Source organism: Lontra canadensis, unplaced genomic scaffold, assembly GCF_010015895.1.
Source record: "Lontra canadensis isolate GAN:19392208 unplaced genomic scaffold, GSC_riverotter_1.0 scaffold13, whole genome shotgun sequence".
Classification (NCBI taxonomy): Eukaryota; Metazoa; Chordata; class Mammalia; order Carnivora; family Mustelidae; genus Lontra; species Lontra canadensis.
Window position 1 is genome coordinate 746,352 of NW_022631007.1, and position 25,088 is coordinate 771,439.

Genomic DNA, 25,088 nt, shown 5'->3' on the forward strand with positions numbered 1-25,088 from the left:
GTCGGCCAGGCAATGCCGCAGTAAAGGCTAGTTAGGCCCGCCCGAAGCGCCCTCCACTGGCCAAACCCGGTCCAGCGCCCGGCAGCGAGCGGCTGGAACTCTGGCCCAGCTACGCGGCGGAGTGGAGAGAAGCAACCTCCAACCCCCAAGTCTGCAACGGGTCGCCGCAGTCCGCCTCAGCCGCTCCAACCATCTGTCCCTCCCAGAGCGCGCTCGAGAATTCCTTCTGCGTCGGGGAAATAAAGTGAAGGCAGATACAGAAGGCTAGATGCTTTAGTGGCGGGGCAGTGGAGAGGGGGCCTAGGAGGGCCGCAAGTCGGCGGGGCTGGGGTGTGGCATCCTCAAAGAGTCGGTAGGGGGCGGCACCACCAGGCGGGACACCTCGGCCTGCTGCAGCCCAAGGGGCGCCGCCGAAAGCAAGTCGGGAGTCTCAATCCTGGAAGACAGAAAGCCCCAGAGGGAGGTTGGAGAGCGCCTTCGGGCCGAGCCTACCCGCCCCTGCCACCCCTCGCGCCCCTCCGGCGCAGTCGGCGCTCACACCTGGAAAGGCTGAGCGGGGGCAGGGCGATGACGCGCGGCCGCGAGGTGAGCACCACCTCCCCGCGGCTCGCCTCCACCAGGATGTTCTGGATCATGTTCTCCAGCAGCGCCTCCTGCAGGTTGGCGAACGCTGGGAGCCTGCGGGGCGGGGATGGGGGCAGGACGCGGGTGTCAGCACCGCCACCGACGGCGCTCGTGTTCTCCGCGGGCCTCTTCCGTGCGGTGCCGTGTGTGCCCTGGGCTCAGTCTCCGTGGATTCTCATCCCACTCCCCGCCCGGCCAGCACTATAAGGCATCCTTGTTCCAACTTTACAGACGCTCTAACTGTGGCTTAAAGGGACCAAGTGGCCAAAGATCCTGCCGCTGGAACAAGTTGTGGGCTGGGAACCCAGGCAATTGTCGGTGCCATCTCAGAGCCAGGTCTGGGGAGAGGCATCAAGCTGTGAGAGGGTGCCCAAGGGACTGGGTAGGGCCTAAGGGATCCCAAAGCAGACAGGAAGGGCTACAGAGCAGCCCCAGGCAAAGGCCCTCCAGGAAAAGCTGGCACTTCTCTCCTGGCTCTAGAAAACCATTCAACTATGCCCTGAAGTGGTGTGCTAGAAAATAGTTTAATAGCCAGGTCTGGGAGGGAAAAACTAAAGCCCAGATTGGCATTCTGTAAATACCTTGCTGAAGGCCTTAAGGTACCAGCGGGATGTCACTGAATGCTGAGCTGGGAAGAGCCTTGCACCCAGACAGAGGCTGGCTCCCAGCGCACCTCGGCCTCTTGGGATCCTTCTGCACACACCTGCCTCAGCCAGGTCTGGCTGCTCACCGGCTGATGGTCTCCTTCTCATCCTGCTCTTGTTCCTCCTTCACCATGACCTTCAGCTGCTGCTGCCACCGCCATTTCAGGGACTCCTGGGATGTGGGCTGCAGTGTGGGCTCAGCCTCCGTCCAGGACAACTTCTCTTCCTTCGCCCCCTCCTCCAGCTCTCCTTTGCCTATCTCCTCCTCCTCTATCTCCTCTTCTTCCTCCTCTTCCTCTTCCAGTTCCTCCTCTTCCTCTGCACTCTTCTCCTCCTCTTCTCCCACTTTCTTGTCCCACCTCAGTTTGTCCTCCTCGGACTCCTTGTCTCTGCTGGCCTCCCAGCTGCTGGAGGATGGAGACAGGACAGGTACTAACTGCAGGGTGTTGCTCTGGGCCATGATCTTGGCTGACTGCTCATTCCAGAACTGGCAGAAGTAAGGCATCTTCTCCACCAGGCTTTGGTCCACAGCTTCATGGAATATCTTGTCTTCTAGCAGACCCCTGTGTGGAAGGGAGGAGGAGGAGGTCCTCGCTGAGATGGCTTGCGAGGGGGACTTTACACCCCCTGTGGGGCTCTGGCTTCAGAGCCAAGCCTCAAGGGGCAGCTCCTGACTTCTGTGTCTACAAATGGGTGATTGATGGGGAAGGCCAGCCCCGCCCACCCCTCCTTTGGAGGAAGGCATCTCTGGGCTCCGTGGGTTCTTAGAGGCATAGCCAGGAGGTCAGAGTTATGCAGATAAGGGACAGGAACCCCAGGGAGACAGTGAACTGGCTCAGACCTTATCTACTAGCCCTGGACAGGACAGAACTCAAGATCCATCCCTGAGGATCCTTCTAGCAAGCTCCATTAGAGCTGCCCCATCCTGCAGGGCCTGGGGCCACCAGTAGAAGGATCTTGTGAGGAAGTTCTATTTTTCAGGAAAGGAAGGGCTGGGACTTCAGGGGCCATGGGTAGACACAGAGCTGGCTGGCCGAGCTGGTGAGATGGCGGGGATGGTGAGGGTCTGGGGGGTCACCTGATGATGGTGGTGAGACAGTCAGTCAGGAGCTGCTTCTCCTGCTTGGAGATGGGGGCCCACTTGTCTGGGGCTTCTTCCTCAGAAGACTCCAACTTTTCCTCCTCGTGGTATTTCCTCTTTGGCAACTCCCTGGAGCAGGCCAAGACATTCTGAGTGGCCTGGGAAAGCCACCATGCTGGGGGGGGTTCATGAGCAGTGGCGGTGGTCATGAAGTCAGGAGAACATAGATGAGCTTGGGACAGCCCATCGCCTTGGCCCAAATGTCATGCTACGGCATATGGGGACCAAAGCCCAAATCCCAGGGTCAGCGCGGGACCTGGAGAGGCTCCAAGTGGGAAAGGGAAGGAAGGAGGAAGGGCAGGAAGCCTAGGTGGGTTCCAAGGCAGCAGAAACCCCCTCCCTGCCTGAGAATTCACCGGTGCAGGAAGTGCTGGGGAAAGTCAGAGAAGTTGGCCAGGAAGAAGTCGGTGGCATGAGCACGGGCCGTGAGGCCCAAGCACAGCATGCCTGGCGATGGCGGCTGGGGACGGGGCCAGAATATCTTCTTCTTTGGGATCTTAAGTTTCCAGCTGACAGGCCGGTGGAGAGGCTGCTGATTCTTGATGGGGGGCAGCGTCTTTGGAAAGGGAGAGACGTGGATGACAGGGATTTGGGGATGTCACTCCCTCACCGATGGGTCTGTATCCCCCCACCCAGGCCTTTGGAGCCAAATCAAAGTGTGACCCCACCCACTGGCCCTTCCATCCCTCCCTTCCAGGAGGCTGGGCCAGCAGTTGGGAGTATCTCTGGGAGCAAGAAAGGACTGCTCAATTTATCCCAAGGAGACAGGGCATATGAGCTCACCTTGTACTTCCTCTTAGGGACACAGGCTCTACAATATTCTCCTCCCTATGGAAGCAAAGAGACCCATATTTAGGATATAAGAAGACTGGAGGGACTCCCCTCTTCTTACCCTTTCTGCCAGCCCACGGGGTGGGGGGCGGGGAGGTGCCAGCAGCCAATGCCAGGACCGGCTGCCCTCCTGATCTCCCCCACCTCCCAGCCACACCCCCTTCTAGGATCTTCCTTAGGGAAGTGCTGCCCGCAGACAAGGAACATCAGATCACCCAACTGAAGGGAAAAAAGGAGACGCCAGCAAATATGCGCGGACGGTACCAAGGTGCTCGTCCTCGTGCCTTGGGACTTTGCAGTTCAGTGCGATAAGGAAATTCTCTCCTTTATTAAGATTTAATTCATAAATCCCTTCTCCCACACCCACCAGACAGGGGATTGTGCCCTCATAGTTGGGCCAGACCTTCAGAGGGGAGCAGAGCCTCAGCAGGGCTGAGTGTGGTGAGGACAGAGGTGAGCAAGGTGCAGAATAGCAGCCCAGGGGCGCCTGGGTGGCTCAGTAGGTTAAAGCCTCTGCCTTCGGCTCAGGTCATGATCCCAGGGTCCTGGGATCGAGCCCCGCATCGGGCTCTCTGCTCAGCGGGGAGCCTGCTTCCCCCTCTCTCTCTGCCTGCCTCTCTGCCTATTTATGATCTCTGTCAAATGGATAAATAAAATCTTAAAAAAAAAAAAAAAGAATAGCAGCCCAGGGAGGCTGGGAAGCTGGGGGAGGAACCAAGAGGGATGTGTGGTCTCACATTTACTCTCCGGCTCCCCTACAGATAGGAATAGCCTGCTTAGTGCGTGCTTCCTGGGTGCCAGGCACTGTTGTAGGCACTTCACAGGCTTTAACTCATTCGATCCTCACAACAGTGCTGTGAAGCGGACACTATTTTACTTGCATTCAAAATATTTTTTAAACTTTTATTTTTAACCTTCTTAATATGGAAAATTTCAAATGCATTGGAAAGTAGAGAGAATGTACCAAGAGTCCACCCAGCTTCAACAATCAGCAGGTCACGGCCAGTCTTGTCTCATCTGTGCCCCACTTCTGGATTTTTGTTTAAGATTTGTTTATTTAGGGGCACCTGGGTAGCTCAGTGGGTTAAAGCCTCTGCCTTCGGCTTGGCTCAGGTCATGATCCCAGGGTCTTGGGATCGATCCCCGTGTCGGGCTCTCTGCTCAGTGGGGGGCCTGCCTCCAGCCCACCCCCCGTCTGCCTCTCTGCCTACTTGTGATCTCTGTCAAATAAATAAATTAAAAAAAAGATTTGTTTATTTATTTGAGAGAGCACCTGTGCATACACGAGTGAGTTGGGGGAGGGGCAGAGGCAGAGGGAGAGAATCTCAACCCCACTCCCTGCTGAGGGCAGAGCCTGAGATCATGACCCGAGCTGAAATCAAGAATCGGACGCTTCCCTGACTGCACCATCAGGCACTCCTGGATTATTTTGAACTCAATCCCAGATGTCACATTACCCCTGTTTTATAGTTAAGGGAACTGAGACAATAAGTGACTTGACCAAGATCTCAGAACTAGAAATCTTCAAAGCCAAGAATCGAAACTGGGCAACTTGTCTCCAGAGCCTGCCTCTGAAACCCCTGTCCCACACCGTCTTCCATCAGAAGGTGAGCTGTCTTGCCTCCTTTGGCTCCCCGGTGCCCAGGACTTAGCAGGCACCCATTAAACACTGGCTACATGAGGCTGGGAATGATCAGCCAGTCTTCTGTGTACAGAAGAGAGTCTCTTGGGGAGATGCTATACTTGGTCTAATGGAAGCAAGCTGATCTAGGATAGGCTGGCCAGTTTTGCATGTAGGACCACCTCACACCCCCACCTCTCTCCCCTCTGGTAAGGCCAATCAGAAAGATCTGTGATGTTCAAGGCCCACTCACCTTCCCCTTCCTATCTGTGATGGTGAACTCCACTTCCTGCCGTATTTCCTCGTCCTTCCACTCCTGTAGTTCCTTATGGTATTGATTTAGGAGTTTCTGTCGGTATACCTATAGCCCAGGACAAGGAGGGAGAAGGCCAAGGTCTGGAGGACCTGTGTGCTGTGGACCCCTCACTCTTCCAGGGGCTGGCCCCTGCCTTTCAGTAAAGGTCTGGAGATCTCATAGACCACCACCACCCCCAATGCCACATCCCAGTACTGGGAGCTATGCTCCATCCCGGCTTCTTTCTGATGCTTGTCCTACCTTGCATACCAGGTCCATGCTGTAGAAGCTGGCATGCACTGAGGCCTTCAGGGTCACCACAAAGGAAATAGTCTCTTCAGGAGCCACCTTTCCTGTCATGGGACTCACAGACACCTGTTTGTTTGGGGGAAGGGGTCTCTGGAGCTTCACAGGGATGGGATAGAGTGGGATGAAATGGAATGGGTAGGATGGTGTGGGATGGGATGGGATGGGATGGGGACGGGTGGGGCTAGATGGGGTGAAATAGGACAAGATGGGATAGGATGGGGTGAGATTCAGTGGAATGGGATGGGTTGGGATGGGGTGGTGTAGGGTAGAGTGGTGGGCGATGGGGTGGGGTTGGACAGAGTTGAGATGGGTGGGACAGGAAAAGATGGGGTTGGGATGGGGTGGAGTAGGATGGGGTTAGATGGGGTAAGATAGGACAGGATGGGATGAGATGGGATGAGGTTGGATGGAGTGAGATGGGTGGGATGGGATAAGATGGGATGGGATGGGATGGGATGGGATGGGATGGGATGGAGTGGGGTGGGATGGAATTGGGCAGGGTGGGATAAAGTGGGATAAGATGGGGCGGGATTTAGTGGGATGAGGTGGGATGGAATGGGAGGGATGTGATGGCCTGGGGTGAGATGGAGTAAGAAGAGACAAGATGGGATAGGATGGGGTGGAATAAGGTGGGCCTGGAGTCCTGCTAGAGGTTCTGATTCTCTGGAAATATGGGACTCTCACCTCCCCAAACTCTAGAGGCTTCAGCTGCCACTCAAAGACAATTGTCTCGCTCTTGGAGATGTTGTTGAGGAACAGCAGGCGGCTGCACTTGCTCTGCACAGGTATGTTTCCCAGGGAGATATGGGACTGGGACAGGAAGACGTTCTGTTTGTGGAGACAACACAACAGCCACTTTGGGAGGTGAAGTTACCGAGTGCCTTCGGCAGGCGTCAGGGTAGGCAGTTCACAGGCCTTTGATCCTCACCATGCCCCCGTGATACACGTATTATTGTCGTCCCCACTTTACAGCCAGTTAAGTGCTGCTTTAGCAGCAGCCAGTGCTGCTAAGCTTTAGAGAGCATAAGGAATTTGTCCAAAGGTCTCTTATAGGCACAATGGGGATAAACCCAGACAGTCTCACCCTAAAGCTTATGCTTTTGACCATTAAAATAGGCTTGGGAGGGCTGAAAAATCAGAATTTGCTTAGAGAAGACAGAACTAAAGCCAACATAATTTGAATCCCTGAAGAATGCTTGTAGATTAATGGTGGGGGGGGGGGGGGATCAGCAGTTGGCATTGTCAATGGGAACAGAACAGTAGGGGGTCTGGAAAGACTGAGGTCACATGGGAGGGGCACTTTCTCTCTGTCCAGACCCTGAATGTCTCCAGAGCTGGGACTTTGTCTGGCTCTTCTTTGTGTCCTCAGGGCCTCCAAAGTGCTTGTCATGCAGTTAGAGTCCAGAGAGGGTAGGAGTGGAAGGCTGGACAGGCCATTGTATAGGTGTATAGCAACTGGGTGGCTGTACAGAAGGATGGATGGAGAAGTGGGTGAGCAGATGGTTGGATGGATGAGTAAATGAGCATGTGGGGGGCTCCTGGGTGGCTCAGTGGGTTAAGACTCTGCCTTCGGCTCAGGTCATGATCTCAGGGTCCTGGGATCGAGTCCTGCATTGGGTTCTCTGCTCGGCAGGGAGCCTGCTTCCCTTTCACTCTCTTCCTCTCTGCCTACTTGTGATCTCTCTCTCTCTCTCTGTCAAATAAATAAATAAAATCTTAAAAAAAAAAACATGAGCATGTGGGCCAGTGGGAGGAGATGGACGGATGGGTAGATGAATGAATGGGTCAGATGTCCCAACAGTGGGATGTGTTTGAACTAAAGATGGGGTTATTTACCCTAGATATTTTATGGCAAAATCCATCTAGGTCCAGGGAGGGACTGTTCTGTATGAAGATAATACTTTACAGCCCCAAAATGGAAGAGCTTCCTTCTATCCCTTCCAAAATCCCCATCCCAATGCCCAGAGTGACTTGAGCAGGAACACCTGTGGGCACTAGGGGGCAGGGTAAGCCTCTCATGGAGCCAGTCCTGCCTGCTCGATGAGGGCAGGTTCCAGGCTTTACTTCTGTATCCCCTCCTTACCACCTCTATCGCATTTCCTTCCCAACTTCCCTCTGCCCTGGTCACCTGGGGCTCTCAGGCTCCTCCTAGGCCTCAGGACTTCCACCTCCCTACCCCTACCTGTCCAGGAACCATCAGCCTAGAATGTATGGAGTGGTCGTCCCAAGAGGAGATGTTGTGGAATGGGGCTGTGTCCCCCATGACCTGGGGGTCATAGCCCACTCCCTGGAAGCGGATGATGGCTGAGTTCCATCCCAGGATATGTATGGGTACATCTACCTAGGAAGTTAGGAGGGTGGGGAAGGGACTGGTCAGAGCAAGGCTTGCTGAGGAGGCCAACACCAACCCCCACCCTTACTCAGCCCAGGCTGCGGCTCACCATGTAAGTCTTGGCCTCAATAGGGGAGAAGATCCACAAGACCTGAGCAGTTGTGCCCGGCTGGATCTCCCCTTGGGGGTTGAGGCAGCAGAAGATGGGGTGATCGAAATTTTTTTCCTGAACCTGCGACAGGATGTTGGTCTGGACCTCGTATGTTACAGGCACCGAGCCACCGTTATACAGCTCATAAATCTGCAAGGGTGGCAGGAATAATGAAGTCTCCACACCAGATCAGGGTTTGGAGCATAGAGAGCCTGGAATTCTGTGTCCACGGTGGGAGGACAGGCTGATCTCCATGATGTGACTTTACCGCTCCAGAGCCCCCCCAACCACCTCTGATTTCCATTATGGCCTGATCATCCAAGAAGTATGTAACTGTATTTTCAGTCTGGGACATTTTAGGATAATCTGTAATCCTTATTTGCTATTCATTTACTTTTGTCAAGGTAAAAGAGGACACTAACACTCGTGTCTCTAGCGTGGAGATTTACAGAACTGTCCATGCACGCACCCTTCTAGCCCTTCAGGCTCTCGTTCTAACCCTCCGGGACACTGCCACTTTCCACGTCTGCCCTTAGAGGCAGTCCTGCTTAAAGGCAGATGAGGGAGGGGAAGGAAGCTATGATGTCCCCCAAGACTAACTCCAAAGTGTGGGAATCACAGAATGTCCTGGAAGAAACCCAAGATCTTCTGGTCCAAGCCTTCATTTTAGGATAGGAAAATGGAAGCCAGAGAGAGCAAACAGTTCATCTGGACCTAGGTCTTGTCCCCTCATCTTTCCCAGCACGCACTCCTGAATATGCTGATTTTATTTCTCTAGCCTGGGCCATGTCCGAGCTTCAGACCTGGTATCCGACTTCCACTTCTCAAGCCCTTCCTGCCCCCTCGCCAGCCACGGATTGTCTCACAGACATCTCAAATTTGGTAAAAACCCAACTCTTCACTCGAAAGCCTATTTCTACCTCCCTACTGCCTCAGAGTGCACCTCCTTTCAGTAAATGCTCAAACTAGGAATTCAATACAGCTCAATCCCTCTCTTTCTCCTACATTCTCAAGCTAGCCCCAGCAAGTCCCTATGATTCTTCCTCCACAATGTAAGTTAAATCTGTTCACTTCTACTTCTGCTGTCCTCTCATGGGTCCAGGCCACCGTCTGTCACCCTCTTATGAATGAAAGAGGAAGCTTGGCCAGTTCTGGAGATTGCTTGGAGGCACAGTTGGGTCTCCTGGCTCTAAATCTGGGGGCATTTTCCATGGTCTATGTTCAGGACCACAGGGAAGTGGTCTAGTCTCTCAGGAAAGCTCTCCAGGGGGCACCAATCAGTGCTTTCCTTTTCAAGGACCTGAGCCTCTGCAGCCTTTGCCTGGGGAGGGGCAGGGGGGCTTCCAGGGAGCCAGTAGGGTAAAGGGTGGTCTCCCAGGTCTGGAAAGCCCATTCCTCTGACTCTAGGCTGGACAACCAGAGACTTCTGCTCAGAAATACAAGGACTTCTAAATGGTTAGAAATTTCACAACTGGGGCACCAGGGTGGCTCAGTGGGTTAAAGCCTCTGCCTTCAACTCAGGTCATGATCCCAGGGTCCTGGGATCGAGCCCCTCATCCAGCTCTCTTCTCAGCAGGGAGCCTGCTTCCCTTCCTCTCTCTCTGCCTGCCTCTCTACCTGCTTGTGATCTCTGTCAAATAAATAAATAAAGTCTTTTAAAAAATGTTTAAAAAAAAAGAGAGAAATTTCACAGCCATGACATGTTTGGGAAAATACTACATCCCCCTCTGGGAGATTTCCAGTGTACATGTTCAGAGAAAAGGAACCCAATTCCCTCCACTTGATAAAGAAAATTCTATAGCTTTGCAAGGATTCATAGTCTAGTTTTTCACACTCCAGAAAAACGTCCTTCCTGGAGCAGCAATTTTCATCCTGGGGCTGAGACCTATTAGTGAGCAGGTCATGAAAGCAATTTAGCAGGTGGAACAGAATAAAGTAAAAATGGAAAACATCCAAACACTTTGCATGTAGTAGTGTGCGTACTGATTTGTGATATTTTGTTTTAAGTATATGTTGCTATGGGATTATTATGGGATTATTATCCAAAATATATTAGTGTGATTCCTGGTCAAAGAAGTTCGAAGAATCCTGTATTAGGGGAGAGATCCCCCTGCTTTTGCATGGAAACATGGGAACGAGGCAAAGGGCTTCACACCAGGCACCAGGAAGCAGAAGCCTCTCATCTTGGATCACTCTCAGTTGCCCAAACTCAGTGTTTGACCTGTAGCCCCACCTCTCAGCGTGAGGACTTCTGGAGGGTAAGGTCTTTGTTACCCTGTAGAGGGCTAATGCAGATACACAGAGATCAATGCTTAGGCTTCTTGGTAACTGGGACAATGTAGACCACTCACCTGCCTTGGGGGCAGTGTGTTGCCAATGGGGACAGGGACAAACTCGTGGCTAGTGGAGGTGAAGTGCACGTACTTTTGCTCCAGCTTCACTGTCACACCTATGAAATTTAGCTGGAAATAGAAAGCCCATGAGTAGCATCCTTCCCCAGGAAGAACAGAAGCACCCAGCCCAAAGTTCTGGACCCTAGGTCCCCAGGGGCACAGTTCCCTGCTCCTCTCTCGGGTGTCCAGGACAGAATGAGGTCGAGGGTCTCACCAGGATCTCCCGGCCGTGGGACACCTTGAAGAGCACTGGGAGGCGATCAGTGCCAACGAACACGTGGCTGGAAGGAAGGAGACGAGTCTGGGCTGAAGTTACAGAGCCCCAGTACCCGCAGGAGAGCAAAGTGCCTATAGCTTTGAGGGGGCCAGCCCCTGGGAGATTGTGGAAGGAACCCCCCGAGTTGGGATGGGGCAAGAGGGACATGAAACCTCCCTGCCAAGTGGGTGGACAGGGTCCTCCCCTGGCGGTGGGCACCCTGGTGGTGGAGTCACCAGAGTCTAAGGAGGAGCTACTCTGGGAGCACAGGGAAAGCAGGGGGTGGGGTGGGTCTCCAGGACCGGAAGTGTGGACAGGCAGTGGGAGGAGCACCTGTATTTGAGTTCCACCACCTGCTCCTGCCCGGGACTCAGGCTCCCAGCCTTGGGGCTGATGGAGAATACGCAGTTGTCCTGCACACGCATTTGGTGGAGCTCAGTGGTGTCAAACTCTGCTTGCTGCGCCCACAACTCCAGGTCAATCTGCTGGTCACTTGGAAAGAGGAAGGCCCTGGAAGAGGGTGTGCAAGCCTTTTAGAACAGAGAGGTGGGAGCTCTGCACAGCAGACGGAGTGGATGGAGGCATCCCAGGAGGCCTCCCCTACTCCCTCCCCCCTGATTTGGCAAGCTGCCCCACCTGTGCCTGAGCAAACATGGCTCTCACTTCATAACGACACCAAAGCCAAACCCAGAAATGGCAGCAGGTCCTTGGTGATGGAGTGGAAAGTGGAGACTGGGGCTTCCATTGTCAGGGACGGGAGTCAAGGGGGACAACCCGTGTATATGGGTAACTTTGAGCTAGCTAGCCACTAACCCCAGGGGGATGATTGTGTGACAAAGCCCTTAGGAAGGGCCATTTGAAGCACCTACAAATGCCAGCAGCACACACCAGGCCCCCCTCCCTCCAGGGGGAGGGTGTCTAGGCCAGCGTGAACCTGGGGTGGAGAACAGATGCCCCAGCAGGGCTGGTGTTCTCGAATCTAGAGCAAGTCTGGGCATAGAATTCATGCCCCCCAAATGCCTCATGTTGTGGGAAAGTGCATACTGCCCTCTAGCTGGTTAACACAGCAAGAGGTGAAGGGGTCCCCGAGTTATGATCTGAAAAGGAGGACCCTTCCGATCTCCGAGACACAGCAGAGAACTGGCCTCAAACTGGGCAGATGGCAGGAACAGGGAGCAGCCAAAGGGGAAATGTTCAAAGAATGGAGGAAATCGCAAACCTAGACTCCCTTGAATCAGTCTTTTTTTTTTTTTAATGGAATTTTCTTTTTAAAAAAAATTTACTTATTTATTTATTTGACAGACAGAGATCATAAGTAGGCAGAGAGGCAGGCAGAGAGAGAGGAGGAAGCAGGCTCCCCACTGAGCAGAGAGCCCGATGCGGGGCTCGGTCCCAGGACCTGAGATCATGACCTGAGCCGAAGGCAGAGGCTTAACCCAGGCACCCCTCCCTTGAATCAGTCTTAAAATAGTTTCACATCAGAAATGTGATAAACATGGGGTGCCTGGGTGGTTCAGTCATTAGGCTTCTGCCTTCGGTTCAGGTCATGTTCCCGGGATTCTGGGATCGAGCCCCACACTGGGCTCCCTGCTCAGCAGGAAGCCTGCTTCTCCCTCTCCCACTCCCCCTGCTTGTATTCCCTCTCTCGCTGTGTCTCCCTCTGTCAAACAAATAAAATAAAATAAAATAAAATAAAATAAAATAAAATAAAGGAATGTGATAAACAGTTCCACTCAACACTGGGAAGTTTTGAAAGAACAGACACCTTCAAACAGGAAAGGAGAGAGGGCATGGCTACCACCTTCTGCTGTGGGAATTTTGACAGCATCTACTAGAATAAAAACTGCATGAGCCCTTTGACTCAGGAATTTTCTCCTGGGGAACTAACCTGCAGGAATAAAGGTATGCGTGCACATGCTCACGCTCACACACGTGCGCACAGCAACTCACACACACATGCACATGGATGTTTATTACAACTTTCTTTGTGGTGGGGGAAAGAAAAACCCACTGGGAACAACTAATGTCATCCAATACAGGAGGAATTTAATAACTTCAGGGCCATTCATATTACAGAATATTGTGCCAAATATTACAGAGAAAGAGTAAAGGGGCGCCTGTGGCTGAGTGGGTTAAGCGTCTACCTTGGACTCAGGTCATGATCTCAGGGTCCTGGGATCCAGCCCTGCATCGGGCTCCCTGCTCAGCAGGGAGTCTGCTTCTCCCACTTCCCCTCCCCCTCCCCCTGCTCATGTTCTCTCTTTTGCACACACACTCTCTCTCAAATGAATCAATTAAAAAAATATTAAAAAAAAGAGTTAAAGAATTTTATGCACTGGTCAGTACTGATCTGAAGGGAATGTTACGGGTGTAATGCTGAGTGAAAATGTTAATGATCTAACAGAAAGCGGTATGCACAGCATTGTGCCAATACTGTAAAAAAAAATTCAAGGGAAACAGAATAACCCTGGGCTGTGTTCACATGTGGATGGCACATGGGCTGGGGATGGAAGCCCCCCACAAACCCTCCATCACCCCCAGAGGAGCGGACATGCAGTGGGAGCCGGGGAGTTGCTTGCTTTGTGTCTTTTGACAGGTGAATAAACTGCTTTTTCACTTCATCCAGGGGATACTGATCAGCGGCACAAGTGGAGATCTTGCTACTTTGGGGGGGTTATCTGGGTAGTTTTGACACCTCTGTTTTCCTCGCTGCCCTTGCTCAGTCCCCCTCCAAATAATCCTGACCCCTTTTTCCCTGCCAGTCCCTTACTGTGGGCGCCCTTGCTGGCTCCCCTGCCTCAGGCTGCTAGTCAATTTCTCTCCCTGCACCCCACACCCTAGACCAGAGTGACAGGTCTCAAAGGTACATCATGTCTTTGTCCCCTGTCCCCGTTTACATCGCCACTATGCCCTCAGGAAGAAGTCCAAACTCTTAGGAGAAAGGTCCCGATGCCGTGGCCCTTGTCTGCCTTCCCAGTCACATCAGGGACCCCATCCTCCTTCTCTGTCAACACTCTAGGTGGGCTGAGCCCTTTTCTCTTATTCATGTAGATACCAGGCCCTCTGTCTGGAAGGTCCCCCCACCCTTTTTAAAAAGATTTTATTTATTTGTCAGAGGGAGAGAGAGAAAGCAAGCACAAGCAGGGGGAGCAGCAGGCAGAGGGAGAAGCAGGCTTCCAGCCGAGCAGGGAACCCGACAGGGACTTGATCCCAGGACCCTGGAATCATGACTGGAGCCAGGGACAGATGCTTAACCGACTGAGCCATCCAGGCATCCCTGTCTGGAAGGTTCTTTGCAGCCTCTCTGCGTCTTCTCCCTACGCTGCTGGTCTAGCTCAGTTGTAGCTTTCTTCAGCCCGCATCACCCTGCCTCAGACCCCTGCAGCTCTTGGGGGGCCAGGCTTGGACCTGTCGGCACCTCGATTCTGAGGGCCATGTCGGGAGCCCAGGCCTAGAAGCCCCCAGTAAATGTTTAGCCAAGACTTAATGAGTGCATGAGGGACCAGGAGGTGCTAGCCTGAGTATCTGATGTTGGTAAGGCCTTCCACCTCCCTGGGAAGGAGCAGAGGCATAGGGGGAGAAGACCCGGAGGGAGCGGGGAAGGCCACTCTAGGCTCCTCTTCCCTCCGATGCTCCCCCTCCCTCTTGGGGTTCTCACTCTGTCCTGCCTGCGGCTGCCTCCAGGCCAAGTCCACACTCCCAATTTCTTACTGATCTTGGCAGGAATAAAACCTTCAGTCTGTTCTTTATGAGCTCAGCAAAGACCAGCTAGAAGTTTCAAAAATAGCCTTCTAAGAAATTGAAAGGAAACACAACAACACAAAAAACCTAGGAGAGTCAAGCCTTCCAAGGAAGGTTCGCTGTGCTTGGACTCCTGGAAGAAGCACGGACTGCCTTCCTGAACCTCAGATGATCTCCTGATGGATGGGCTCAGCTCAGTGGGCACCTTGCCTGGGTTTCCTCCCACCTCGGTTTCCAGCCACCTGGACTCTCTCCACAGAGAGTGTGAGCTGGCTTGCTCCTACACAAACACACTTGCATGCATAATCCACCAAAATACCCTGTTCTGAGCCAGGATGGACTAATGCCGCTTTTCCTGTAGTGCCTGGCTCCTGGCCACACCAGTAGCCTCAGGGAATGATGGATCTGGAGCTCTGGTGGGCCCCGGGCCTTCCCCACCTGGCTAGCAGCCCTGTCTGCCAAGCTTCAAGTCATCAGGGCCAGGAGCCCTCAGCTACTCATAGTCTTGGCCCCTCTCAGACAGGAGCCAGCCTCCCTGCTTGCTTCCCCTCCAGCTTTGCCCCCACCCCAAGACTCTGCTCAGGTAGGAAGGTTCCTGAGATCGCAGAAGCACCCCACCCCACCCCACTCCAGCCCCCGACATGCCCCTGGCTATCTCTCTCAAGCCTGACCCCAGTGGGTGCACTTCTTTATCACTTCCGTTTAGGCAAGAAAAGTTAGAAGTCATCAAGAGGAAATTTACTAGGAAGTCGAGACGCGTGGCAGAGGTGAAGAGGAACAACAAGAAAAAGCTCTGGCATGGAAACAGGATGTTTACCGGGCACAAGTTCGGGCCCCGACGGGAGGAAAGTCAAGCACAGGAAGGACCACGCTTGGCAGGCTCAGAGCTCCAGGCCTGGGCAGCTGTGACCAGAGAGGCGCAGCCTGCCCTGCGGCCAGCCTCCAGCTTTCCCGCAGCCCACGTGACTTCTCTCAGCCACGTCTTCCTCCCTGACACCAGCTTGGTGGCAGCCTGTCCCTGTCCTTCCCCACCAGAGATCTTCACTCAGCCCCATACAGGCTTGGCCTCCCTGGACTGGAACTCTACTGGGGGTGCCCCACTGCCTAGCACAGTGCCTGCAACACGGAGGCACTCTGAAGACATCTTGCTGTCTAACCGGTACCACTCTGGCTTTGAACCGGGCTCTGCCTGCTAATGGATGAGCGGCCTTAGTTAGCCTCCATCTGCAAGAGTCAGCAGAGGAGGATTTTTTCCCCTGGGGTTGGTGTGAGGCTTGGAGGAGAAAAGTCTCATAAATTAGTACCTGGCACGCAGCAGGAGCCCATAGGACACCTCTCACTCATTAAGTAATTAGGATGACCATGCCAGTCTCCATCAGTCTCTCCCACTCTTGAGCCTATGGCCATGTCTCGGGCAGTGACAGGTTTGGAGCACTGAAGGATGATCCCCAATCCCACATTGGCCTACCCCCGATGAAGGAGGGGATCCACTGCTCACAGGCACCAGACAGCCAGGTCCACCCGGAGCCAGAGATGGCCTCCAGCACCTGCCTCCCGGGCCCCCCGGCAGCCCCCTCCCAGCCCCCCATACCAGTCCAGGGACACCACTCCGTGGTTCTTCAGGGCAAGGAGCACCACCGAGGGTGGGGCCTCCACTGGCGCCGCCCCGAAGTTGAAGTCGAGCTTCAGATGGGTGAAGACAGTGGGGATCTGGCTTGTGCTGTGTGAAGCAGAGACTCAGACTCAGAGACAGAGGCAGACAGTATGGAACCCCCCACCAGGGGCGGATGGCTGGCCAAGCAATCATCTTCCTGTAGGTGAGAATTGGAGAATCTGGGACTTGGGGGCTGGGGTGGGCTAGCACTTGTGACCTTGAGCCCATCCCTGACTTCTTCAGGCCGCTCCAGGGATGGGCAAGAATTTGGGAGGAGATGGGGAGACACTCCATGGATAGGTCCTGGTGCTGGGGGGATGGTGTGGGCAGAGAGCTCCAAGAACATCCCAGATAGACCCTGCCCCCGCCCTGGGCCCACCTCACCTGTGCCGGGTGGGCACCTTGTAGGTGAGCTCTTGGGGGGTGGGGTCACGCTCCAAGTAACTGTTGAGCGTGTCTAGGGAGAAGAGGCGCCACAGGTGTTTCCGGGTGATGCCCTTGGCGCTGCCCACGGGGCAGACATCCAGGATGGAGAGCAAGGGGTACACAGCCATCAGGAAGATGCAACACAGCTCCTGCCTCTTCCCAGCCTTGTTATCTAGGGGAGAGAGGTGTGGACGTGAGGAGTGGCCTCACCTCTCCTTTGCCCCGGGCCCCAGCATGCAGGCTGAGCATGTAGGACCCCTGGCCACCTTCCCAGGACCCTTGTCAGGAGCAGCAGGTATCTCCCAGGCTCTGGGACCTTTCCAGAACAGCCAAGCCTCGTCTGGTACTTTCTATGTGTCAGGCATTGTCTGAAACGCTCTGTGTGCATCGCGGTGTTCACTGGGTGCCATTGCTTGTTTGCAAACTGACTCTCACTAACGGCTTTATTGAGGTAGAATTTATATACCATGAAATTAACACTTTTAACCCATACAGTCCAGATTTGTCCTATATTCAGAGCTGTGCCACCATCACCACTATCTAATTTAGAACCTTTCTGTCACCCCCAAAAGAAGCCTGGTACCAAAAAGCTGTCACTCCCTGTTCCCCTCCCCCCACACCATCCCCCAGCCACCACTGATCTACTTTCTGTCTCTACAGAGTTGCCTGTTCTGGCTGGACATCTCACATAAACGAAATCATACAATATGTGGGGTTTTGGTGATTGGCTTTTTTCACCTGGTGTAACATTTTCAAGATTCATTCATGGGGTAACACATATCAGCCTTTTTTTTTTTTTTTTGCACATGTGCACACACATACATGGACATCTGTGTGGACGGATGTGGTCACTATGAGGCACACACACCAGTCACCCCAGCACATCCCAGCATGCTAACGCACACCTTGCTGGCACTGTCTGGATCCCTGGCACCCGCCCACCCCAGGTCCTGCTCACACAGTCCGTCCCCTTTCCTCTCAGGTGGCCCACATACCTCTGTGGGAGAGGAGAGCATAGCTGATCTTCCAGCAGTACTGGGAGCGCTGGTGGGGACAAGCGGTCAAGCAGACGGAGTCCTGGGACCGGGGTGGCAGGCTCCCCTCTGTGCGGTCCAGCTGCAGGGCTGCTCAGGGATGACCCGGGTGGAGTCAAGGGCAGAAGAAGCCCTTAGTGCAGGCCAGAGAGTCCCAGCCTCTCCTCCTGCTCCTTTCCACAAACCCTCCCCTGGGCGCAGAGTACTGGCTAGAGAGCAGGCCCAGAGACAGGAAAACAGGGAGCAGAGTCCCTCTTCCCAGAGCAGACAGAGGAAACCACATTTTGTGTCACTGGCATCTGCTAAGCACTTCACTCTGCCTCGCAGCCCTGGGAGGCAGGTGCCGGCAATCGTCCCATTTTACAGATGAGGCAGCTGAGGCTTAGAGAGTCACCCATCCCATGCCACACATCTAAAAGGTGGAAGCACCAAGTTTTAAGCCCTGCTCTGCCTTCCCCCAAAGCATGATCTGGTTAAGCATCGTCCCTCACTGCTTGCCTCCCTGGCCCCAGCCCTCCCCCGGGCCCGAGTACCAAGAGGCCCGTTGTCCATGACCTGAGGGCTGCACTGCTCCAGGAACAGGCGGTAATAAAGGGTGCAGTTGCCATCATTCAGAAGCATCAGCGACCTGGACTGCTTGCTGTTCACCAGCACATTCCCGAATTCCAGCTCCTTTTCCTTCACCTGAGGGCCAGAGTCAGTTGGCCACAGCCCTGGCTTCCCCACCCCTGGCCTCAGAGAATTAACGAGGGAGTACAGGGCCAGAGGGCTAGACGGTTCCCATCCCTTGCCCTCTTGGAGTCGGGCACCCTGGGGCCTTTCCTCCCAACTGTGCCCTGGCCCGCAGCTCCCCAGCCCCACCTGCCAGGGTTCTCCTACTCACGGAGAGGCTGCTGGTGATGCCCAAGCCCACCAGCCTGAGCATGTAGTGGGTGGTGGCGGGGGGCTTGGTGTTTGGGGGCAGACCGGCTTCCCAGATCCACATCCCCACTCGGAACAGGTACTTGGTCTCCTCCAGAGGGCTGAAGGTCCATGTCAGCGTCTGGGGTCACAGAGATCATCCCTGCGTGGGGTCTCCAAAGCCCCTTGCCCAGACTCCTCGCCACAGGAGCTCCCACAGTGGGGGACCAAGCTACGGTACCTCTGAGTGTTAACCCTGTGCTGGGCACTTCCCACACATCGGATTTTATGTTCACTCCTTCAGCCTCTCCATCCTTTACCCCACGAGGTAAGTGGTATTATTTAGTACCTCATTTTCTGATGACACACTGGAGACAGAGAAGTGGGGTAACTTGTCCCAGGTCACACGGCTGACGAGGGGCTTGGTGGGAGCTGGAGTGTGAGTTCCTGAAGCCAACTCCAGAGCCTATGCCGTCTCTCGCCTCCCTGACTACCACTTGGGTTCTTCCAGACACCATGTGTTGGTGGTTCTGGTGTCTGGCCTCCCCAACTCGTCTATATGGCCCTAGACCAGGAAATGAGGCTCTGCTAATTTGGGTCCCAGCCAGTGCCCCACTCCGGACTGCTGCTGAGACCTCGAGGACTCCCTTTCCTCACGCCTTTGTGATACGCACCTACCTGGCCCCAAACCCAGCTGCTCCAAACCACCTCACAGCGATCTTGCAGCTTTGGGGACCACGGATGGAGAGAGGACTTGCCCCTCGAAAGTGGTTCAAGTGCCAGCTCTCCACCTCCTCATTTGTAATATTCATAAATGGCTTTCTCTTCTCTAAGTTTCAATTCTTCTTTGTAAAATGGGAGCTAAGACCATGGTAGCTGTCCCACCTGCTTGTAAGGCAGGGGAGGTGGTTATCGATTAAATGGGAGGGTGCACACTGTAAGTCCGGCCCCCGGAGAGGCGTGAGTAAGAGATGATGGTCAAAGTGAAGGTGACCTTGGATCTCCTTAGAGAGAGCAGCCCCAGCTCAACGTAGACTCTCCCCAGTGTGAGCCTTGGCTGTGGGCAGGGTGCGGGGAGCATGCAGATGGGAGCACAGGGGTGGGGTTGGTGGGGGGCAGCAGCAGGGCAGGGCACTCACAAGGCTCTCACTGGGCTGGATAAGCCCCCGCACAGGCTGGACGGCCAGGATCTTTCCGTATGGCTGGGAAATCCTCCATTCAAACTCCAGGGGCAGACGCGAGGGGTTACGGAAGGTGAAGAGGCTGGTGGAGGAGCAGCCCACCCAGGTGGGCTTGAAGAACACGCTCTTAGAGGTGTCCAGCTTCAGCTGTAGGGGCTCCTCCCGGCTCTGCATGCATACCTCCTAGGGCCGGGGGAGGGAGGGCAGGGCCCCGATGTCACCCCGCTGCCCTGGCTCCCCCAAATGTCCGAGAGGCCACGGGTGGGCAGCTTTTCCCCTGGGAGGGAAGGCAAAAGGCCCTCCTCCAGCCTGGGCACAGACAGCTTCTGTCAAGGCAGAGTAGGTGGAGACCGACCCAAGAGATGTTCTTGAGAAGAACCCAGGGACCGAGACAGGAGGTACCGATCATTTCATGGGCCAGATATGGGCCCACCAGCCTGGCTCCTTTTCCGGCCCAACCCCACACCTCCCTCTGCAACCTGCAATGAGTCTTATTTTGCCCCACTCATTTCTTTGGGACCTCTGCATCCCTTTTCCTGTCCCAGACACCTTGAGGTCGACATGCTGGGCCTGAGGGTGGGAGAGCTGTTCACAAATGGGGTCAAGGGGTCTTTGCTCTCCTGTGGCACTTCCTGGGGGGAGGGAGGAGAAGCAGCCCCTTGGCTACTTTAGGGGAGATTTGAAGGCCGACCCCAGAATCTGGCTTTGAGAAGGAAAGCCCCAGACTATGGCCCACTCCTCAGGACCCGGTCCCCTAGCCCTGCCTTTTACCTTGAGATACTGGGGACAAAAATTAAACTGCAAGTAGAAAAGGTGTTGCTTCCAGCAGTTGCCCTTGGGGTAGGTACAGATGAGGAAGATCTGGTGGGCCCTGGGGGCCACGAGGCCTGAACTGGGCCGCAGGGAGATGTCTGAGCTGCTTTGGGGTGCCAAGTTGAAGGTCAACATCATGGAGCCTTTGTTGATCAAGAGCAGGCTACGGTAGGAGGGTTCGCCGGCGGACACTGCAGGAAAGAGCTGGGGTGCACAACAAGAGGGATCCATGCTCAGATCTATATGCTTCCTCCTCCCCCACCCCACTGATCCGCACTCGAGCACCACATCCCTCGGTAGTCCAGATGCCCGGGGGCTCAGGGAAGTCTGTGTGGGCTTGGCTGGGCCTGTCTTCAAGGAGAGCCAAGATACCTCCACACATCCCAGTCACTCCCCTGCGAGCAGGGAACAGAGGGTCACAGCTTGGCAGCAAAAAATGATTCTGTCCTCCAGAGACCTCCAGACAGGGAGAGGGAGTAGTCGTAGGGAAGTGAGCCCAGGAAACACAGACATCTGAGACTTCCTCCTCAGAGTTAAGGAGGTCTTTCATTTTAGGGTGCCCACAAATCATCCTTGGGAGAATTCACTTTCAGAGATCCTGGTCCAGAAGCTCTGGATCAGCAGTCCCTTCTAGATAACTCTCTTACAGACAGCTGAAAGGAACCCCGTGGCCCCTCTTCGAGAAGGGGAAAGCCCCAGAATTCCCAGCTTCCAAACATTCCTGAAGCGCGTAGGGTATGTTCAGCTGCAGGGTAAGAGCTAGGCCAGCCATATCGTACAAGGCCTGAGATCTCGGACAGGGCACCCACCCAGCTGGGACAGCTGAGCGGGGGGTTGGGCAACACAGGCCCAGAATCAGATGGACAGCGGTAAAGGCCACAAACTGCTGGGACGAACCAGCCACGAGAAAGGGACGGGGATCAGGGAGGGGAACCCCATGCAGTCAGGGAGGGACTTGAGCTGAATCTCGGGTGGGGATTGGAGAGCAGAAGTGCAGCTGGTGGGGAGGGGTGCAGCACAGAGCCCTAGAGGGGTGCCTTTCCAGCAATATGAGGCATGAGGGCAGTGGAGATGGATGGAAAGGATGACAAAGGTCAGGGAGGCTGGAAAGAGTTGTCGAAGGAGAAACCAGGACTGGAACTCAGCCGTCTGGGTCCAGGCTTGATGCTTTTAAGCCTTCTGTCATCTGGCTGCTTGGGTCAGACATGGCCTCCAACGATTCTTCGGAGAGGCCTGGGAATTATGACTCAGGAAACCGAGGGTCCAGCTCTGTGACCCACAGGAGCCTGGGCAGTCTCGAAGGCCAGGGGCTCATGGTGGGGGGTCAGATCCCTGAGCAGGTACTTAGCAAACAAGGCACAGACAAATGAAGGAGCCAGAGAATCTTCAATCTCAGTGCGAGATAGCCGGGGAGTATTCCAGATGGAGCAAGGAGCGGCCAGGGGTCCGAAACCAGACTGGCCCACAAGAGAGCCCTCCATGCCCGGAGCCCTAGGGCCTAGCGGTGGGGAGGGTGGGATGGCCTGGGAGGGTGTTGGGATGTATGCAAGGCCGGCAGAGTGTGGATGGACTGGACCAAGGCCAAACTCCCCCGTCCTACCTCCCACTGCCGCTGGGGCCATGCTCACCTTGGGGGCATGCAGGGAATACTGAGGGACAGGGTGTTCCAAGGCAGCATGATAGCTGTGGCCTCGTGCGCGGACGGTCAGGCACCAGGAGGGACACACGGTGCAGTCCTCCTCGATGTTATTATAGCTCTGCAGAACCTGCATAGGGGGCCAGACCAGTGGATGAGCTGAGAGTCCCATGTCTGACCCTGCGGGGTCCCCCAGCCTGCCCCCTGCGCTACAGGAGTCCCACACCAGGCACAGAGAGAGGACAGGGTCTCCCTGAGGAGACAGCGCAGAGAACAGCCATCTTAGCGGCTCTGACCGTAGGCACAGGCACCGTGTTTGGTGCTCCCGCAAATAGGCTCTGTGATAACCACAGCAGCAGCAGGCTGGGGCCGAGGCTGGGGTGCGAGGACAGCATTTCTCCTGCAGGAATGTGCCTAGAGATGCGCCCGCCAAAAGAAATAGGACGCGAGCCACGAAGGCAAGCCACAAAGGTAGTTTTACGTGTTCTAGCAGCCACAGTAACAAAGTGAAACGACGAGAAGTTAATTTCAGCGATATGACTTATTTATCCCAACAGATCCCAAATCTTACCACTTCAACCTAAAATCAACATATAAGTGATGCGTGAGATACCTTACATTCTTTTGGCGCTAAGTTTTTGAAAGCCGGTGGGTCTCTTATGATATGTCTCATTTGAACTGGCCACCTTGTGGGTGTTTGGTGACCATGTGTGGCTGGTGGCTGCTGTAGCAGACAGGGCCGGGCCAGAGCCAGTAGCCTAACAATCTGGATGGGTCAGCCTTGGCAAAGCCAGGTGTCCACAGCCTTATTCCTATAATCCTCCACATCCCCCCTGCCCCCCACCGCCCGCTGTCAAGATATTAGAACGGAAGCAATTAAAGTCTCAGCTTTGGAGTTCAGATATGGCCCCACACTTTTAGATGAAAAGACTGGGGCATCAGGGACATTAAGGGACTTGCCCAGAGTCACAGAGCTGATAAGGGATGCTAATCTCTCATTCCTGGCACCCTGGCCCCTGGCAGAGAATAGCAGCATAGGTAGAGCTGATAAGGAAGGGAAAAAGCAGGACCAGAGATGAGGGAGTGACCAGCGTCTGCGACCAAGAGGCTGGGCTGAGCCCAGCCTGTGGTCCAAGTTCCCTGGCCAAGGGAGGTAGTGCTAGAAGCCCCCCCCCCCCCGCCGCGGCCCCCGCCTAATTATCCGGCTCCCCTGACTTGGTCTCCCAGGCTCTGGTTCCTGCCCATAGTTCTTCTGGATGGACCACTCCCTACTTCAAGGACTAGAGAGAAGCCAGGAGCTCCAGGGAATGACTCCTTGTATGGTGAATTTTCCCAAAGGGTTGGACCCCAATTGAGTTCTCCCTCGGCTGGGTGTGGGGTACAGGGGTGACACAAACCCTAGAGGCAGTCAGATGGGCCAAGAACCCCTTGGCCAAGGCAGCCTATAAGCCTGGGAGAAGACAAACCAGTAAGGACTGTGGAGTGTGGCCAAAGAGGAGCTTGGCACAGAGAGGATGGATCCTATAGGGTCTCCTGCCACTTCCTCCAACCCCGCCTTGCCATTCAAGCTCCAGGGCAGACAGGCAGCCCTCCCCTGATCTCTTCTGCCCGCACACACCTTATAGATAGCGAAGGCCTCGAGCTCCGCGGCGTACAGGCAGTTGGGGTGAGGTGGATGGAAGTGCAGGCGCATGGCCATGGACTTCAGTGGAGGCACACTGCAGGTATCTGGGGTCACCCAGAAGGGGCAATCAGACCTATGCGTCCAGACCACCGTGATCTTGCCCTTGGTGTGGTTCATCAAGCACAGGGGGACAGGGTTGGGGTTCTCAGGCCCGGGGCAGGCACCAAAGTCCACCTCCATGGGCTCTATGCTGACAGGTGGGGGGAAGATGGCTATGTCATTGGTGCCATCGAAGAAGTACTCAGTCATGGGGGAAATGAGAGGATACTTCGGGGATGACGTGTCCGCCAGGTCCTGTGTGGGGAGAGACATGTGAGCGGGGGCCCAGCTGCCATTCCTCCTGCCACTGCCCCTCATTTGCGTGCCCCTTTCTGGAAAAGACGACAGGGGCTCCACACAGGCCATCCCCAACTACTAATGGCACCCGCAGGGCTCTGGGGGAACACGACTTGCTAAGAATTTCTGGAGAAGGGGGCATGGACCTGGGGAAGGGAGCCTATCTGTGGGAGGCCCCAAGTGGTCCATCAAACCTCAGTGGGAATCCTGAGGGCCCCATTTTTATCCTGCTCCAGCTTCTTCTCCCTCAGCAAGGTGCTCAAGATGTCAGGAGGGTAGAACGTCAGGCCCCGTGCCAGGTGTGTGCGGTACCAAGCCAGATGCTGTGGCCTTAGGATGGCTGGCTTGGTGCTGTCTGAGTGGCAGGTCCCAATCAGGTCCAGGAACAGGGGGTCCTATGACATGCGTCTGTATGAGCCTAGACTCTAGCCCCTGCTTGCCACCTGGGCCAGATGCCAGCTGGTCAAGGTGCAATCTGGATGACCTTGCCCATGGCCCTGAGTTGGGTCCTGACTTTAAGGCTCTCTACTCTGAGTCCAGTCCCCCCTCTCCCCAGCCCATTGGTGGCAGCAGCAGCAGCAGAAGCAGAAAAGCCCTTGACTTGGTCTGGAATGAGCCTTCCTATGCCCTTGGCCTGGCCCTGGCAGAGATAATCCAAGCAGAGTTTCCAGAATACAAAAGAGTGATCGCCAAGCACTGTCTTCGTCACTGGGCCTCAGATTGGCTCCTCCAAGTCCCAGGAGAGCCCCTCCTCGCCTCTGCCCCCACTGCTCACCTGGTGGTGGATGAGACAGGCCACTCGCCGGGAGTAGATGATGGGGTGAGTGGGCCGGAAGGCACAGTGCAGGGTCATGCGGGCCTTGCCCACCAGAGTCCCAAAGGACGGACTGATGCCGAAGACACTCTCTTGGCAGTCAATGGCAAACTGGAAGTAGGCTGTGCAGTCCGACTTGTTCTCAATCCACAGGGGCTGCTCCGAGAACTGTCCAAGGTTGACCCAGCTGAAGTTGACACAGTTGTGTTGCAGGGACACATCAGGACCTGAGTGGAGATGGGACTTCTGTGAGCCCTGCCACCTGGGTGGGG

General features: G+C 55.0%; 1 protein-coding gene across 1 annotated transcript in view; it reads right to left on the minus strand.

Moving 5' to 3' along the window:
- Positions 1-276: 276 nt before the first annotated feature.
- CFAP65 (cilia and flagella associated protein 65) overlaps positions 277-25,088 on the minus strand; it is a 35,061-nt gene continuing 10,249 nt past the window's right edge. The window contains exons 10-34 of the mRNA XM_032857231.1: positions 24,778-25,043; positions 24,197-24,397; positions 23,601-23,960; positions 21,975-22,112; positions 20,305-20,550; positions 19,492-19,716; positions 18,336-18,494; positions 17,986-18,136; positions 17,414-17,542; positions 16,377-16,590; positions 15,930-16,058; positions 10,931-11,107; positions 10,556-10,622; positions 10,300-10,410; positions 7,907-8,098; positions 7,648-7,806; positions 6,150-6,293; positions 5,418-5,531; positions 5,115-5,222; positions 3,193-3,237; positions 2,766-2,965; positions 2,347-2,478; positions 1,355-1,831; positions 541-678; positions 277-436 (exon numbers count right to left, since the gene is read on the minus strand). Of these exons, the coding sequence (XP_032713122.1) occupies positions 301-436; positions 541-678; positions 1,355-1,831; positions 2,347-2,478; positions 2,766-2,965; positions 3,193-3,237; positions 5,115-5,222; positions 5,418-5,531; positions 6,150-6,293; positions 7,648-7,806; positions 7,907-8,098; positions 10,300-10,410; positions 10,556-10,622; positions 10,931-11,107; positions 15,930-16,058; positions 16,377-16,590; positions 17,414-17,542; positions 17,986-18,136; positions 18,336-18,494; positions 19,492-19,716; positions 20,305-20,550; positions 21,975-22,112; positions 23,601-23,960; positions 24,197-24,397; positions 24,778-25,043 (4,418 nt within the window). The 3' untranslated portion in view covers positions 277-300. The remainder of the gene's footprint in view (positions 437-540; positions 679-1,354; positions 1,832-2,346; positions 2,479-2,765; positions 2,966-3,192; positions 3,238-5,114; positions 5,223-5,417; positions 5,532-6,149; positions 6,294-7,647; positions 7,807-7,906; positions 8,099-10,299; positions 10,411-10,555; positions 10,623-10,930; positions 11,108-15,929; positions 16,059-16,376; positions 16,591-17,413; positions 17,543-17,985; positions 18,137-18,335; positions 18,495-19,491; positions 19,717-20,304; positions 20,551-21,974; positions 22,113-23,600; positions 23,961-24,196; positions 24,398-24,777; positions 25,044-25,088) is intronic.